Below are 17,939 nucleotides of genomic sequence, written 5' to 3'. Positions count from 1 at the left end.
ACGTTGCCTTACGCCTAGCATCTCCCTGTTCATTAAGGATGTGATAAAAACTGCTAATTAACTAAATAGTAGCAGACAGATCAGCACCACGGCCAGCTCCCCTACCTGGGAATTTCTTTGAATGTGTTGTGTATGTTTTGGTTTCAATAAAGGAAGTCCAGGGTCCAACCCAATAGAGTGTTCCATGTCTAATGTTGGTCGGTGTAGCGACAGTAAGACATAATGGGACATTTCCTGATAGATGATCAGAAATCACATCCATTCACAAGTGTACTCATCTTGATGTAAATTATTTTAGTCTATGTTGTTTCTGATGACATGTTTCAAGCTAATCACAGTTATGAATGGTTACTTCACCACATAATGGACAACACCATATAAGGTTTTAATGATCTTATAGATAAGTTAAAGACTACAAACATGGCCACTTTGCCATTAAGCCAAGACAGACCGAAGGTTTACCTGGGTACATTAGAACATGTAGGCGTGGCTTATTTACCTTTCCGCCCACTCCCAATATAACTGTTTGTTTACCTGTGTTCGGCAGATGCTTCATGAACCATCTCCAGAACGCAAGCCCTTTACCTTGTGTCTCTGTTACAATAAACCACGTTGTTGACCATTTACCACTCTCCGAGTTATACCTAGCACGAGACCACCACACCACAAAGGATCGAATTAGTTTATTCCACATCAATCCACAAGTACTTTAAAAGTAAGTGTTAGTTGACCCCACAGTGGTATTATTGGGGGTATTCGTTGTGTTTTATCTTCCATTTGATTGGGAAACAAATGATAAAAATACAACTTTTAAAAATACAAGTAAGAGACCATCATAATTTTGCTACTGGCGTTTGAAGGATGTATGATGCAGGAAAAAAAGTACTGCCAGATAATGTAATGCTACAGTGTGTTGTACAAAAAGGTAACTCAACTCCGAAAAATAACCTAACTTGCTGACTTATTAAAAAATAACATCAGTGTGTTTCTTCAAACGCAAGATTTAGATTGAGGATATTCGCATCAATCCTTAACAAGCAGGGTATCCATGGTGATTGCCGGTTAACCATAGCCAATGGGTGGTGAGACATGCACTAGCACGTGTTCACCTAGAGAGGGAGTACTCTGATGTAAAACAATCTACTATGGGGGTGGGGTTTTGTTCTCTGTTAAAAGAAGAACTTCTAGATTTCCAATGCAACCAAGTATTTGAGGCAAATTGAAAGTGCACTATAAATAGTATATACCGGTAGTGAATTTGAGATCACAATAGTGTGTGACATTTATTTGTTTAGTTTTCCATGGCACAAACTCATTTTACAGAAAAAGACAAAGAATTGAGCCAAGGAACATTACTTTGCTTAGCAGTATGTTTAGACGGTGTTTGACAGTTGTTTTAAACATTAAAGCATATCGTTTTATTATTCAATGTGATTACTTTTTTGGGCAAAAGTGTACACCATTTACTTGAAGGCCATCACAACAGTAACTAGTTCAGAAAAAAAAAAAGCAAACGCGCCAAATGACCATGATTTCTCTATTCAAACTGGATGCATTTGTTTGGAGCTTTATATTCTGCATAATCGTTTTCCACTTTCAAATAAATATGTGACTTGCAAGCAGAACTAGTTTTAATCTAGAAACTGTTAAAATAAAGTATTGGTTGAATCTATAAAAAATACAACGAATACTGATGTGTACAAATAAATACAGAGTGGATACCAACTTAACATATTATATGAAAATGAATGAATACAGGTGGGGGTAGCCGCAGGATAGTGTAGGAAGTCTCCCAGCTGAAAGGTGGTGGGCTCCTTCTTTGAGCATGAGGCTGGACCTTGCTCTTTCAAGACCTGTATTCACTTTAAATAGTTGTGTGTGCTTATATATGCCTTACATAACATACATGGCTGAATACCAAGTTCCATTTTTTTTTAAAGAAACCTATGAAAATATCATCTTTGGAAAACTGCATAGTGGAATAGTCTAACCAGGATTACAGCTGTGACCTAAGATGAGGTAGCAAACTAACTACCCTAGCCATTATTAAGAAGCAGTGCGATGGGAGAGAACGCTAAATGTAAAGGTTTATAGTGTCGATAAATAGTGTTCTGAAACAAATCCCTTACTTTTGTCTAGCTATCGGTGGAAACTTCTTTGAAATGTGTTGATAGTTAACAACCACTTAAAGAAGTTCCCCTATCCATGTTGGAATGTTGTGGACTAGGAATACGTCATAGATCCTGTGATGTAGCCTCACATTGTCGACGCTCTGCGTGAGGCCAGTGTGTTTCTCTCCCCCGCACGTCAGACGTTATTGGGCTTGTAGCAGTGGGCCGGGGGCATGCTGCGCTGCCGCGCCACTGGGACGGGGGGGTAACTGTTGCTGCTGCCCTTCTGCTTGGCCCCCGTGGACGCCGTGCTCCCCATCCGCTGCATCTTCCCGTGCTCCTCCCTCATGAACAGCTCCACCATCAGGATCTTCTCCTTGTGGATCTGCATGCTGATGTCCTTGGGGATGTCTGGAATCAGCCAGTCCACCACGTCACTCATCAGCATCACCACGTTCTGAGGGGAAGAGGGCCAGGGAGGGTGTGGAGGAGTGGAGGTGAGACAAAGGGGATGCAAACATTAACCTGAACAACTCTGGACTTCAACTGCATTTTGGGGGTCAGTAAACGTAAAGCCTGTTACAGCAGGTTAACTTCTGCCCAGGAGAAATGTTGTCATAACACAATACTTTGGTTCAATCCTCATTTTATTCTAATGCCCTCATGTGGTTTGCGAGACATGGGAAGTTCGGGATGTAAAAATTGTCGAATTGATACAATCAATTATTTGTTAATTTTTGTGCTTTGTGTGCGATAGGGTGATAGGATGCTATCTCTCGGACTCTCTCCTCTCTCATCCTCTTCTGCTCACATCTACTAGCTCTATGGTTCTCTTCTTGTCTCCTTTTCACTCATTTCCTCACCTTTCCTTTCCTCTGCTATTCTCCTCTACATTTGTGGATAACAATGGAGGCTGATCTACCTATGGGGCTGTGTATAGACTTTTACCTGAAAGACGATAACAAAAGCCAGTCTTGCAGCCAGGACAGCCCAGAACTCCTTGGAGATCTCATAAGGAGAGGTGGACCATGGTGGTTCCCTGTAGTCCTTGTACCTGCAGAACAACAACGTGTGACCTGGTTAACATCCAATGAGGCCAACGTTAAGCAACGTGTGACCTGATTAACCTCCAATGAGGCCATGGTTAAGGGATGATTAGCATGATGTGTGACCTGGTTACCCTCCAATGAGGCCAACGTTAAGGGATGATAAGCATGATGTGACTCTCTGTGACAAACTTCCCCTTACCTGCAAATCTCAACCGCATAACCCAAATGCAGAGGGTCCATGGGCTCCTTGCCGTCCTGGAAGTGGCTGACGTTAAAATAGGACAGGCTGTGGTTCACAAAGCCAAACATGGAGCCGTTGTTACTGTAGGTGTACTGGTAAACCAGCCGGGGGATGAAGTCCGACGTAAAGGAAATGACAAAGGCCTGGCGGGTCAAGATGAAGACAAACACACAGATATGATGAAGCCCACACAAATGAACTTGAGGGAGCAGTGGATACTTAATACTGTCTATAAATGTATATCCAGATGGTTAATTAGCTAATTGCCGTTAATTGTTGATTATTATTCTTCTATTATATAAAACATTATTATTTTATGTTCCAACGATTCAATAAATTGGTTATTCAACATATAAAGTAGTAAACACAATTAGTTTGTACACAAAATGTGGGCAGACACGTATTACTTACATTTATGATGACAGCAACCTTTGCTACTCCTGTAAGTAAGTTGTACCATATACCTACAAAAACACAATGAATGCCAGGAAGAATGAAACGCAGACTTCAAAACATAATTGCTTCTAATCTTTTAAAGGTGACATACCAATCTGCAATAATAACAACAAAAAGTATTGAATCTGATAGCGTAAAAGACATTTTCTGGAAATGGTGGCTTAAAATACATTTAAAATTCGCCCCAAAAAGCATTCACAACACCATTGTGTTCCATTCCTTGAAAAACTAAAGTGACATTGTACAACGATAACACGATAACCATTTGTGCAGTTCAGTTACAGTAGCTTGGTGAGTAAGGGCCCAAATTAATGCCACCTACAATCTGCGATTGGACACACAAGAATCCTTCAATAGGAGTAGATCAGCCCATCTCACCAAGTCTGATGGGCAGCGACAGTTATCCAAACATCCATGGTTTATGTGCAAATTACGTGCATACAACAATGCAGAAGATATAGGTTTTAACATATATTTGTATGGTTATTAAGCAGACATTGGTATCCAAACTGATACTTGTGCTGCGTTGCTATCTTAACAAATACCACTCTCTTTGAGGCTCCTTGTGTGGTTCCTGAACGTGCTTTACCCACCAATGTCTTTGGCTCTGGCTGCCACTGGCCGCTGGAGCTCACCCACAAACTTCTTGGCATCAAGACGGATCTCAATAATATTGTTGAGCAGAGCGAAGAGCGGAGCGAGAGGAAACGACGCCACAAACAACGTCACGAAACCAAACTGTATGACTGCAGGGAGGCGAGAACATAGAGAATGGAGGACATTCAAATGTGTTCATATCAAAAACCAAACAGTAATCTTCAATAAATAATATTCAAATAATATAATAATATTATTAATATAACGATCATAACTGATATGATGAGCATTTTTATATGAACTGATTCATTATAATCAACCATATGTGCATGTGAGGGAGTCCTTCAATTGAGGCGTTAAAACGGGTTCCAATCGGACTCCACCCTCTAATACTGAGAAATGTGAGCTTCTGACCCAATGCCAACCATGTAGCCAGCTGTCTCTGAGACTGTCCTGGCATAACCTTACTGACACTCCGCACCGCAGTCTTCAAATAACTAGCGGCAGTATGGAAGTATTGTTGCCTTATTTTAATTAATTGAAGGACAAGAATTTACAGAAATCTTTCAAAGAAACACTCTTGTAATTAGTTTCGCGCCATAATCCTGCGTCTGTGTAATCCTGAAGAGCATTCTTCTATAATCCAATATTATCTCAAATGCTGGCAACTAGAAGCAGGTCCTGGCCCCATCTGAAGAGACTGGGAGAACCGTCTGGGAGTGAGGGTTCCTTCAGTCCCCCAAAACATTCAAGGGCCATGACTCTCGCCGGGTCAAATTATGTCACATGGCTTCAATCAGCCAGTGTCCAAGAACCTCAGGTTCACACGCAGTCTCCTGAGAGTTGGTCTCTGAGGAACAGCTGAGCAAGTCCATCATCCAACACACTCTGGTGCTGATATCCAACAAGGCCAGGAAGAGTGCGTGTCTGCTTCTACAGTCAGCACCTCGGCTGCATGGATACGGCACCCTCCTAAACACTTCCTTTCAGCACCAGTATATATATAGGCCCTGGAATCTTGTTACAACCTTCATCCTCATCAAAACTTTTATAATGCCATCCATACTGCACATATAATATCATGTGATTCTGTGTGTATGTGTGCGAGATACTGACTCATTTCCATATACTCAGGTGTTAGGCCAGCGAATGGTTCCAGGAAGTGGTCTATCTCGTATCGTTGCAACCTCTTCTGCCTTTCCTCTTCCTGGAAGGCCTGACGCTTTGATCGAATGTAGCGTATCAGCTTCTTTATCTTCCTGTGTAACACACAAGCACATACAATCAGGCTGTTGGAGATGGCAAGGGAAGTATTTTATATGTACTTCTGATTATAATCGAAAAGGTAGGCTTTGTTTATCAAGAAGACATGATTACCAAAATATGTCCTTACAAGTATGCAACTTTCGTCATAGCAATCACATTTTTTTTTCACTCAATTTCATTATCTTCATTTGATGGATTTATGGAAATGCTTGTTCCTGGGTTGCCAACAAGCAATTTTTACAATATTATATTATGTGTTATGCATGCTAATATAACTGATTTCCAGTTTATAATGTATAGTTATTAAATAACAACAGCCAGCCGGAGCCAGCCGCTGAGAAATGAGGAAAAGAAAATGGAATGAGCTGGAATAAAGTGTTTTGCAATATCTCCAGTCACCCACACACGGTTGAGACGCCCAGTCGACAGTGACTACTCACGGTACTCCGATCTCAAACAGATTGTTCTGTATCAGTTGTTTCCCCAGCATGGTGATGCTAAGCTGGATACACAGCTCCATCAGGCAGCCCCCATGGGCGCACTGGAAGGGGAACGGGCAACAGTCGAGCAGTTACTACAGATTCATCTCCCATTAACGTCAGCAACACATTAAATTTGTTCAGCAATCTGTGGAGTGGCAGAGTCACCCAGTTTAATATCAGGTTTGTGTGTGTGTGTGTGTGTGTGTGTGTGTGTGTGTGTGTGTGTGTGTGTGTGTGTGTGTGTGCGTACGTCTGTATTGCTACTCCCTGACAATGTCTGCAATTCCACTTTGCAGACCAAAATGTGTTGTTTTGTTCTGCCTGTTTGGCAGAGATTCTGGGATTGTATGATTATAATGACTTGTATTTTTGTTCACTGCATGAATATATATTTATAAAATGGTTGTTATGAGCAAGTCAAATTCTTACCTCTTCCATTCTGTATGACTCAAACACATACAAGTAGCTACCCGGTCTGCCAACTAGCCTAGGGTAAAAATAACAAAACAGATGGTCATAGAGTAGCAGTGTTAGTCATTATAATTTTATCTAGAGATCTTGAAAAGCATGTAAAGTAAAAATAAGATACTGTAGCTACATCGCATGCATTCACATACGATTCATATTTGCTATGTATTCATTGCCAATGTAATGTAATTAAATAACTTTGACAGTAGTCTCACTTTGCCAATGTTTGACCAGTCCACACATGATCAAAATAAAAATACAAAATGTTTTAGATTACAATAGATGTGAGAGTATATATATATATATTTTACATATTTTTTTACCTAGAAGGATGTCTCAAACAGTCCAATAACTAACCGCTTACACATTTTCAAATGGTAAAGAATTGGAAATGTAGATGTTATTGTTAACAGGGGATTAAAATACATGTCATTATATAATATATAATAATAATTATAATTATAATATAACAGGCAATTAAATGTGCCATCACACAAGGAATCATAAATATCTTAAAAGTCAAGAAAACAACAATGAGAGTTTACAGAGAGTACAGAGTATAGCTGTTGCTAAGGAACACACCTTCCCCTGAAGAAAGCAATGTAGATGATTGGAGTGAATGCATTGACGAACTTCAGGATAAACGTTTTGAAGATAAGACGCTGCTCAAAACTCTTGTCTGTCTTTGGAACCTCTGAAAGAAATACGATCAAGCTTCATTTAGTGAAATAATTAATGATTGACACATTCGTAGTCCTGCTGTTCATGCTCATTCACCTTGCATCAGCCATCTAGCAACACAAACACACACACAGACAGGTGCACACACACACACACACACACACACACACACACACACACACACACACACACACACACACACACACACACACACACACACACACACACACACACACACACACACACACACACACATTCACTCAATCGCACACTCTTTACTTCCTTACAAAGAACTCGATTTGTCATGGTGAATCCATGCCCTTCCTGTCGTGGTGAAAGCCCCTCCCCCCAGTCCCCCCCTTGGTCCTACCCGCCCCCGTGGTCCTACCCACCCCCGTGGTTCTACCCGCCCCCGTGGTCCTACCCACCCAACACGGTGAGCCAGCGTGCTACGGCCCCGTACACCTCGTCCAGGATGAGGATGACCACCAGGTTGAGGATGGCGGCGGTGGTCTTGACGGTCAGGCGGACGTGACTGCGTGTGATGGGGTTGGAGCTCATGTGCAGAGCTGCCTTGGTGGAGATACGGTAGAGGATCACGCCAAAGACTATGGCGAACGTCACGCCAATCTGATGGGAACAGACAGCGGCAGTACAGAGATGCGTTATTTGGCGATAATAGGCAAACGTAATGATTAACAGCTGATTGGTATGGTGTTCCCACAGCAGGGACCCCTTCGTCATTTAGTGTTTTAATGAACGTATAAGGATCAATGCAGGGGTACTTAGGAGGCCTAGTTATAGTATGTAACAAATCATAAATCGCTTGGTTTGACGGTTTTTAGGAGTGTAGATGCAATAGTGTATAGATGCGTTTTTTTTTACATATACGTAGTTGCTACAATACAGATTTTATGCTTTTATTCCTCAACCTTACTTCTAAGTTGGACAAATCCTTGGTTAAACAAATACAATCCAAACCATAGAATACATAAATCGTAAACCAGCATAGATAACATTATTGTGTGTGTTTTCTCACCATTAGAAGCATCATCACCAGGTTGGTCATGTAGGCGGGCAGCCGGTCTCGACATGTCAGCTTCTCTTCCTCGGCCTGACAACAAGACAGAATACAGTGTTACCATTATCAAGATTCATTGTTTAGTTTGTAAAGCGCTGGAAGTATCGTATACACTTGCATCGTCATAGTACCATACAAGGACTTTGGAATTACCTTTTTCAGTGATCCTTTCTCTTTCTTCTGGGACTTCTGCATGACCCGTAGTTCATACTCTGCCCTCGGGTGGTCCTGATGTAGGCATGCAACAAAGTAAAGACAGAAAGTCGAGTCATTAGCCCTGTGCTAGAGTAGCTTGGGGCTATTCATACTTAAAAACTGTTGCAAAAGACAATATAAATGGCATAAGGGTGAATTACTGTAACCCAGTAATGATCAACTCCAATGGACTGCATTTCCAAATGAAACAAGTCAATAATTATTGATAACAATGAACACTGAGGTAAGATATTGCTGGGTTTCAGTCGAAATACATTTGTGCATCAGTTTATCCGCAGGCACTGATCGTCATGGAAACAAAACTGATTGTCAACTGCTGTCAAATAACTTTTTTATATGGTCATGTCTAGCTACATGATAAAATCATTCCTGTTTTTCATTAGGATTGATCAAACATTATGCAAGATTCAATTGATCCAATTTTTAGTGACAGTTTTGTTTTCATAGACACATGAAGATAAATACATTTCATGCAACTTCAGAGTAGCTGAAGTGGATAGAAAACAAGCTTTCTGAGCAGGATGTTTGAGGACATGGGATGATCACAAAGCTTGTTAATCAGAACTTACTTGTAGTAGGAAAAGTATACAGAGAGATTGCAAAAGCGTAGAAAAAAAAGGAAAGTAGAAAAATACAGAAAGAAGAACTTGTCAAGTTAGAGGTAACTTAAATTTCAGAAAAAACCTTTAGGATAAACAATAGGATATATGTATATAAAATAGAAAACAACATATAGCAATTTCGGCTTCAAGGAGTTGTATTTTTTGGAACTCAAAGAATGTTTCCGTGTCACATCTTCGTTGATTTGGTAACCCTAAAATGTTGCAAGCATAGGCATTTCCCTTTCAACACGCTGATAAGAGACCACTGTTTCCTTTGAGCATATTGCCCACAAACTTGTAGTTGAGCCATGCAGTTATGTTCCTTTTGTGAGCCCATTTTGGGTGCACATCTTAATGATGCAACACAATGAAATTACAACTAGAACCCTGAGACTCAATGGTTTCAGATAGAACAAAGCCAGTACCCCAGTCTCAAGTCCAAGCTTTTTAAGTTTGTCATTTGGTTTGATGGATAGACCATATCAACACAATCATCACAACTTTGTGAAGTTAAAGGGCTGGTTGATGGTAATTATACAAACGACAAGGACCACTGTAGTCTTGATGAATGTTCAATTATGGATTGTTATGGTTATTTTCTTTCTAATTATACTGCTAAAAGCCATTGTTAATCATGGTCTAAAGCAGAGCCCTCTTAAATCAATGCTCCACACCCGCTAGACCAATCTTAAATCAATGTTCCAGACCCAGCTAGACCTATCTTCTAGACTTAGCTAGACCCAGCTTAAATCAATGCTCCACACACAGTTTGACCTATCTTAAATCAATGTTATCTTAGACTATGTTTTATCATAATAATAATAATACAATTATTAGTAAGTATAATAAACATAAGAATGATTGCAATAGACTATTAGCTTCAGACTTCGGAACTGTTCCTTGTGAGTATAGAATGCAGATAGAGATAAGCTTGAGCAAACGAGGAGATTACTGGAAAATAAAGACGGGTGAAGAATCTCTTTAGTGAATATAATGGATTGTTACAAACCTTAAGGTCTTCCTGGAAAGAAACAAACACACCAAAATTAACATACAAAACAAATCAATGTGAACCAGTACTGCAAGAGGGATGGGGAAAGAGACAGAAGGGGAGAGAAACCACTAGGAGATGGGGAGAACCTGTTGGCCATTGTTTTTTGTATTAAGTTTCATTACCTCTCAGGTGAATCTTAATTTGTTTGAACTTTAAAGTTGCATTATTTCCAACGAAATTTAGTTCAATGAAGTAACCATCCACAAATTTTCCCTGAAGCTGCTTTGGATATAGTCAGTATCCTTATCTTCTTCCCAAAGCTGCATTGATGACGTCACCATCCACAGCCTCTTCCTGAAGCTGCTTGTGATGACATCACCATCCACAGCCTCTTCCTGAAGCTGCTTGTGATGACATCACCATCCACAGCCTCTTCCTGAAGCTGCTTGTGATGACATCACCATCCACAGGGGCAGCTGGGAGGAACTTGTGCTGCCCACTCCCTGAAGCAGGTGGAGCTATGGCTGAAGTGGGATGGAGGGCTGATGGGTATCTGGCTGGTGGACATGTGTGTACGCATGTAGAAGAGATGCCCGAGGTGCTCTTGGTCCAGAAATGGTGATGCTGGTCAGTCCCCTCTTGCCTCATACATTGCATATTTGTGCAGCAGTTCACGTTTGCCTTGAACTCTTGGGTTGCAGAAGGTTCCCGTCGACAGATTGAAAGAAACATAACCGTGCACCAAAAACATCTGAAATGCATGCAGTACACTCTACCCAGGCAGAAACCTCTGTGGAGCTGTGTGGTACAACCCAGTACTGCGTTTTGTAAAACAAATGGCAAGTCTGCATGGTTAAGCACACCTTAAATAAACTTTAAATCATGCATTCAATTCAAATCCACAATTAACAAGCGTTGGAAATTAATGACACTTATTTCCTGCATCTTCTATTTGCTGACTTTCTCATTCTTACTTTGTAGATAATGATCACATGCATGGGGGGTAAGCTAAGTAAGGGGACTCCCAGTCGGATCTGTGACTCACCTCTTCCTCCTCAAAGCCAGTCAGGTCCCACTCGTAATTCAACCTCATCTGTCTCCTCTTCCAGTGCTCCATAAACATGGCAGCTAGACAACACATAATACAATAAGACTAGCACTTACAAAGCCTTAATGAAACAGTTTAAAAAAGTTTTTGCTTACATAAAGTTTACGGTTGTGTAAGAGTTCACCTGAACATAGGGTCTGTTCAGTAGAGATGAAATTGCAGAAACAGAAGGCAGTTTAGGAGTTTTAATCGAAAAAACGAACACAACAGAAACTAGACCTTGCAACAAATGAGTTCTACGGTGCATGAAACTGAACAACTTACAATTTCAAAGATTATTCAAGAGCGGGAATAAAATATGATATTGTAAAATATGAGTCACATGGCTCATTGAACATGTATGAATTGAATTGCTCCTTTGTTGAGATGGTCCCTTGGAGAGACCGCAGGGGGTGAAGGGTGCCGTGTGTCGGCCCCTCCAAAGGCATGCCGAGACTGAGCATGCTCCAGTTCCTGGACGAGGGTCTACAATATCCTGTTTCAGGCTTATGGGCTTAGCATACACAACACCTTCCCATGATAGCCTAATACTTAACGCTGATGTATGCTTCCGCAAAGTAAAGTAGTCCAAATGTTCAGCGGCAAAGTAAGGTGTTAGTCGTGGATATTAAGCCAAATATGAAAAATGGGTGAATTATGGGTGAATATATTTCTTTTTTGGAACATGAAGGATTTCTGGACTATTCCTGGGTGCTCTTAGCACCTTCTCTTCGCTCATTTATTTCACACTTTGGTGTTGGCCTGCCATGCTTTCCTGGTTGCAGCACATAGTTAGTGGGACGTTAGCAGAAGGTCGAAGATGTACTTCTGCAGTCTTACAACCACAGAAAAGAGTAAAAACATCAGAACCAGACAACTTAATAAAGCTGTTGTCGCCTGCATAAAATCAACCCCTGGCAGAAGTCGTCATGGTGAGGAGGATGTTTAAGAATGCTTTTTTGTTTGCTTATTTCCGACAGCCTGTTTTACTACACTCACAAGTAGCCACGTCTCTATGCTGTATTGCAGCCGGCTTTTGGGTTGTAATTCCAAGACGCTTAAAAAGTTTATCGCCTGCCGTTATCTTCGGTCTAATATCTCTGTCACAGACTCCTCAAAAAAATGTGTTTTTCTTTCTTGCTGATTTCTACCTTGGCTAGTGCAAGACGTTTGTTTGTTTTAAGCATGTGAAAAAAAACAAAGTTGGTTACATAATAGTCTAAAAGTTAATTACTTGCTAAGCTACACATATATTGTCATGTTTTTAGTTAATTTGGCATGATGATACAGCCCACCAATGGACATCTCCAAAGAAACAACCATAGGTTGCTATATTAAGCACCTTTTAATTAAATGGAATGTCCTATCTCTATTATGGTTCTTAATATTTCACACTGCTCATTGCTGCTTCATTATCCCTGTTCTGACTAGCTGCTATAGGTAGAGTTGCGAGCAGTGAGTTCTTAGGGAGGGCTTGTGGCTATTTTCAATGCTTAAGAAAACAGTTTGTAATGCCAGCCTGCCTCTCACCCTGCCCTCCGTCTCTACCAGCCAACCCCCAGAAGACTGGCAGGACAGAGGTAAGCTAAGCTATCTAGGATGGTTCCGGCAGTTATAGCTCAATGGGCTTTGTTTTGATCGTGTTCATGAACTAGTAAGGCTTGTGAACCTTAGAAAACAACGGTGGGCACAAAATTCACTGCATATATCTGACCACAACACCTGTAATTGAGGCATAAACCACCGTGGCAACACTTGTAATGGATCTTCCTATTCATTCATTGGCTTTACTGAATCAGTAGGGTGAAATGACTCCACCTTTATCAATACGAACACCTGGTTGTAGACCCTTTACAGAGGCGTCATCGGAGGACAAACACAGATGTTGCCAGACTAGTTATGGGTCTGCTGCTTTTACGTACCGGGTCATGGTTAGTCTCATCTTAACTAGTTGAGTCTACTACCCGTGCTGTCCCCCTGGTACATTACAAGAGCAGACACAAAGTCTTATGAGTGACACCTGTTCTTGTCCATTGGGAAAATATTGAAATGGCTCAAATAGCAATTCAAGACTTTTTTCAGTGCCTCACTTTGAGTTTGAACACATGTCTCTATGATAAACAAAAACTTAAATATCCAGAAATGAATAAATAAAACGCGAGGGACGGATCCGAACTTCCGACATCCGTCTGGCATTAATATTAACAGAATCGGAGTAACGTTTATAACTTTGTTCCTTGGAATATCGCCCAACCTGCAACCTAGCGCTGATTGGTCAATCCACTATTTGGGTTTTAAAGTGGGTTTCAAACGGGCGCGAGGCCAGACTGATCTTCAGCGAGAAACTGAACCGTGGCTCATCCTGCGCACATTTTCTCAAACATATAAACAGCAGTGTTCTCACCCCAAAGGGCCATGAAGATGAAGAAGAAGAGGAAACAGCGCTCTCACCCCAAAGGGCCATGAAGATGGAGAAGAAGACCGTGGCCGGGTTGTCAAACAGATAGCTTGCTCTGGCCGTCGCACAAGCTGTGCTCAGCTTCCAGTAGCTGCAGGCTTTGTCACATAAAGGACACATGGTGATGTTTTCCTTGGGGTAGCAGATCTCCATGCTGAAAGCACAAGAAAAGACAGCAACAATAGAGTGGCGTTATATTATTATGTAATTATAAAATTATATAAAGTTATGTGATGATCAATAACATTAACATTGTATCATTTTAGTTTTTATTTTATGGGGAAAAGTACATATAAATTCTACTATTTTATTCAGAGAAGGAATAAAGTGCTTGAACTGGGATATAAACACCAAACCTTGAGTTTGTGCTTCATTGCATGTGTGTGAATGTGTGCGTGCGTGCGTGCAATTAAACGCAAGTGTTAGTGTGTGCGTCTGTGTGTGCGGGTGCATGTGTGCATGCGGGGGAGTATCCTGCAGGTTGATGGAAAGCAGAGCGGATGGAGCACAGGCCCTGAGCGATGACAGCTTATTCCTCAAATGTTTGTTTCTCTGTCCCTTTCCTTCTAGATTTCGTCTGCTTCCTCTCTTACCTTTTTTGTCATGCAGTCTCATTGCACCATTTCTTTTACCAACCCCTCCTGAGCCTCTCTACTACCTGATTTCATTTCGACTGGCCGTCTAGATGTAGCCAAATGAACATGTATGTACATTATACACATTATTGTGTGTTATCTATGTTCCTGGATCATTTTGAAAGATGGGAAGTTAGTAATAGAGTTAGGTATACATATCATAACATTATAAAGATAACAAATTCTATTACATTTTGAAAATGATACGCAAACTGAGACACATAAAATGTTCAATCATATGCACAATGTATATGATATTATTACATCTGTAGAACTAGCAAGCTGATAAAGGTCCCTGCTGGCAATAGCAGAGAGACAAAGTGGATAGATGACGGAAGAAATTTACACTTTCATTATGATGGGCAAACAATGATTTATGAATTCAGATGAAATAAGCGTGATCCAGAGAACAACGTAACAGAGGATGTTCTTCTGACCTTGGTATATTGTCGTCCACGGTAGCACATCCGTACAGGAAGACAATGACTCCCACCACGGAAGCCGGGATAAGCATCTGCGTGTACAGACCTAGCCACGCAAAATACAGACCGATCTTCTCACCAAAGTATTTTCTATAAAAGAGAAAAAGCGTTGACCCAATGTAGTTTATTACAACATTAGTGACATACATCCAGAAATGCAGTTGGACAAACAATAGGCTTTATCGCAACATCGCTGTCCTTTGATTCAGGTTCTCACCGTACGAGACCAATGGGTTGGTATTTGTAGAAGACACTGTAGCTTGCCCACTCCTCATACAAGAGCTGAAGGGATTGAAATCAGGTTAATTTGTGTTATTTTGCACATCTCTCCCTGTCCTTAACTGTCATCCACTATTGTAATGTACATTCACAATACGACAATAATAAAACAATACATTCCCTTTTCTAGGATCACTCCCTTTTCATCTTTTCTTTAACCTAGAAAGGTTTTTTACTGACACAATTCATAATTGTTCAAATGTTGGCCTTCCCTAGACAAAGTGTAATGTTTTCTTATCACTTGCCCAATGCGGAATTGAAACTTAGAACAGCAATCTTACCTTCCTATCGTTGGGCTCTGCATGTTCTCCACTGACATCTCCCTGGAAACAGGAAATAAGGTAATTCTATTGGCTGAGCTTGTTGAAGCTGCTCAGTACACTTTGTTATAATTCCACTGTATCGATTGAGACTAAAGATTCTCATGCATTCAAATCAATGCATGAATACACATAATCGACCATGAGTTGCTACTGTCAGACTTATCCCTTTGTTTTGTTAAATGGAAATGAATACAGTGCAGCTATATCTCTGGAAGCTACTTACATCGTGGAGGGGGAATGCGGCGGTGTAGACCCCACTGCAGAGCAGACTGGTTAGTCCTTAAGGACAATACAACAACACAAAGGTTAAGCAGTGTAAAACAGTGTATAATGTGTGACGTGAAATAACACATTTTTAAGGTCGATTTCTGCACCTTTCACATTGTGTTACTGCAATTAAATAGAACAGACAACGCACAGGATGCCCAACACAACCATAAGGATTTTTCTCCACCTGCTAGTGCAATACACCTTGTAGCATACGCAGGTTAAATTCCAGTCTACTGTCCTATGCTACTGTCCCTGTTCATTCTCTTCTTCAACCCACCCTGTCTCACAAACGCCCCTCAAAACATGTAAAAGGTTGAAAGAAGACTGACCCATGCTGTACTTGGCCTTTGTGCATCTGGTTCGTTTCAACACCTCGAAGACCTGTCATTGTAAATAAATATCACCTTCAGTGTTTAATTCATGAGCAGAATACGTGTGTTATAGGTTTATAGGTTTCAGGTATTTTTAAGATTTACCGAGACAAAAGTTTCCCTTGACTTTGTTTCTCTTTCATAAATCCAAGTCACTTCAATGTGTTAACTTAATTCAATCAGACCACAATTGCTGTGTTATAACTATTACTAGCTGCAAGCGAATAAGAGGACGTTCACATGTTGTGACCTCTGAGTCGCCCTATTCATGAACAAGTCTTATCTGATTGTATTTAATGGCAAGCTGCTGTCCATAGAGGCCAGCGTTGGTGATTTTAAACTAGTTAACTTTCACCAATTACACTACAGTTTTCAATAATGGAATAAACTTGATCTAATAGATGGATAATAGATAATAGATATAATTCAACCCAGAATTGAGAATAAGAAGCATTTCATGTGGCATAATACTGTACTTACTATTGAACTTCTCGTTCTACTGTCAAAGAATGAGTCTTTGTCTGACAGGTTGAAACTGTAAATAAAATACACACGCACACCCATACACAAACGTACACACACACACACACACACACACACACACACACACACACACACACACACACACACACACACGGACACACACACAGACACACACACACACACACACACACACACACACACACACACACACACACACACACACACACACACACACACACACACACACACACACACACACACACACACACACACACACAAACATAAACACACAGGGCTGACAAAGTTTAAATAAAAAGCTATTATTCTAATATTCTACTATAGGCCTTTATTACAGAGATGTTATAGTAGGTGCATCCCAGTGCACATAATTAAGGTAATAAGATATACCTGTGGTTGCCCCGACCTTCCCACCTCTATGATAAAGGCTTAATCCTTCTAGTAGAGAGCATAGCGTGTCTTTGTCAAAATTATTACATAAAACACATCCGAGAACATAATCTAACTAGCAAAAGAGTAACAGGCATCACAGCCTACTATGTGTGTCGATGGACAGATATAGGAGGTGTTAATGGAGTATTACTTTCCCTATTTTTGGCTTCAGGATTGCAGAACAAGATGGTCCCCAAACACGGACTACAATCCCCACAAGCAGTCCGATAATAATAAATAATAATAATAAATTAATTTATTATTTTAAATAAATTTATATAGCGCTTAATATGATACTCTAAGACGCTTAGACAGGGGTGATATACAAAGTTGTATGCTATATATCTGATCTAGGGAATAGTAGTTCATTGTACATCTATTACCGATGTATATTATAGTATATATATCTCTCTACATACACCAATTGTGGGGTATGATATGGGAAATCCATCAGATTGAGAATTAATTCACATTTTCATCAAACGATAGTTCTACTGACACCAATAACTGCCTTAGTATAGTAAACATTAGCACTTACAGATGCTGTTTCTCACGGGAGAATGTGTAGGAAAGGTGCTTGATGTTCTTGGTTTTGTGTTCCTCCACACTTGGACGGAGTGGCTCTAACACCTTACTGATCAGAGAGTTGATCTTCTCCACCACACTACTGGACTGCTTCATAGCGTACATCTACAAGGTTCCAAACACAGAAGACAAATTCACACATGTCAGTTCAATCAATGATGGGTTGGAGGACTGGTCTGCTTTGTATTGTGATTAAAGACTGACACCAAGTGTGCTTTAGAGTACACCCATACAGAGGGTAAATCATGGAACTTGAAAGGGTTAGCAAGAGA

General features: G+C 40.6%; 1 protein-coding gene across 2 annotated transcripts in view; it reads right to left on the bottom strand.

The window, feature by feature from the left end:
- Positions 1-668: 668 nt before the first annotated feature.
- ano1b (anoctamin 1, calcium activated chloride channel b) overlaps positions 669-17,939 on the bottom strand; it is a 23,330-nt gene continuing 6,059 nt past the window's right edge. The window contains exons 4-25 of one of the 2 annotated variants that reach the window (XM_030366483.1): positions 17,621-17,772; positions 16,630-16,684; positions 16,108-16,159; positions 15,732-15,787; positions 15,467-15,508; positions 15,124-15,188; positions 14,862-14,996; positions 13,783-13,943; positions 11,290-11,372; positions 10,260-10,271; positions 8,586-8,660; positions 8,391-8,465; positions 7,780-7,981; positions 7,253-7,364; positions 6,632-6,689; positions 6,161-6,261; positions 5,571-5,713; positions 4,451-4,603; positions 3,813-3,865; positions 3,360-3,544; positions 3,060-3,165; positions 669-2,568 (exon numbers count right to left, since the gene is read on the bottom strand). In XM_030366483.1, the coding sequence (XP_030222343.1) occupies positions 2,308-2,568; positions 3,060-3,165; positions 3,360-3,544; positions 3,813-3,865; positions 4,451-4,603; positions 5,571-5,713; positions 6,161-6,261; positions 6,632-6,689; positions 7,253-7,364; positions 7,780-7,981; positions 8,391-8,465; positions 8,586-8,660; positions 10,260-10,271; positions 11,290-11,372; positions 13,783-13,943; positions 14,862-14,996; positions 15,124-15,188; positions 15,467-15,508; positions 15,732-15,787; positions 16,108-16,159; positions 16,630-16,684; positions 17,621-17,772 (2,337 nt within the window). In that variant the 3' untranslated portion in view covers positions 669-2,307. The remainder of the gene's footprint in view (positions 2,569-3,059; positions 3,166-3,359; positions 3,545-3,812; positions 3,866-4,450; positions 4,604-5,570; positions 5,714-6,160; positions 6,262-6,631; positions 6,690-7,252; positions 7,365-7,779; positions 7,982-8,390; positions 8,466-8,585; positions 8,661-10,259; positions 10,272-11,289; positions 11,373-13,782; positions 13,944-14,861; positions 14,997-15,123; positions 15,189-15,466; positions 15,509-15,731; positions 15,788-16,107; positions 16,160-16,629; positions 16,685-17,620; positions 17,773-17,939) is intronic. The other variant, XM_030366484.1, reaches the window with a different exon arrangement.

Source organism: Gadus morhua, chromosome 9 (genome assembly GCF_902167405.1).
Source record: "Gadus morhua chromosome 9, gadMor3.0, whole genome shotgun sequence".
Taxonomy (NCBI): Eukaryota; Metazoa; Chordata; class Actinopteri; order Gadiformes; family Gadidae; genus Gadus; species Gadus morhua.
This window is presented reverse-complemented; position numbering and strand designations above follow the sequence as displayed.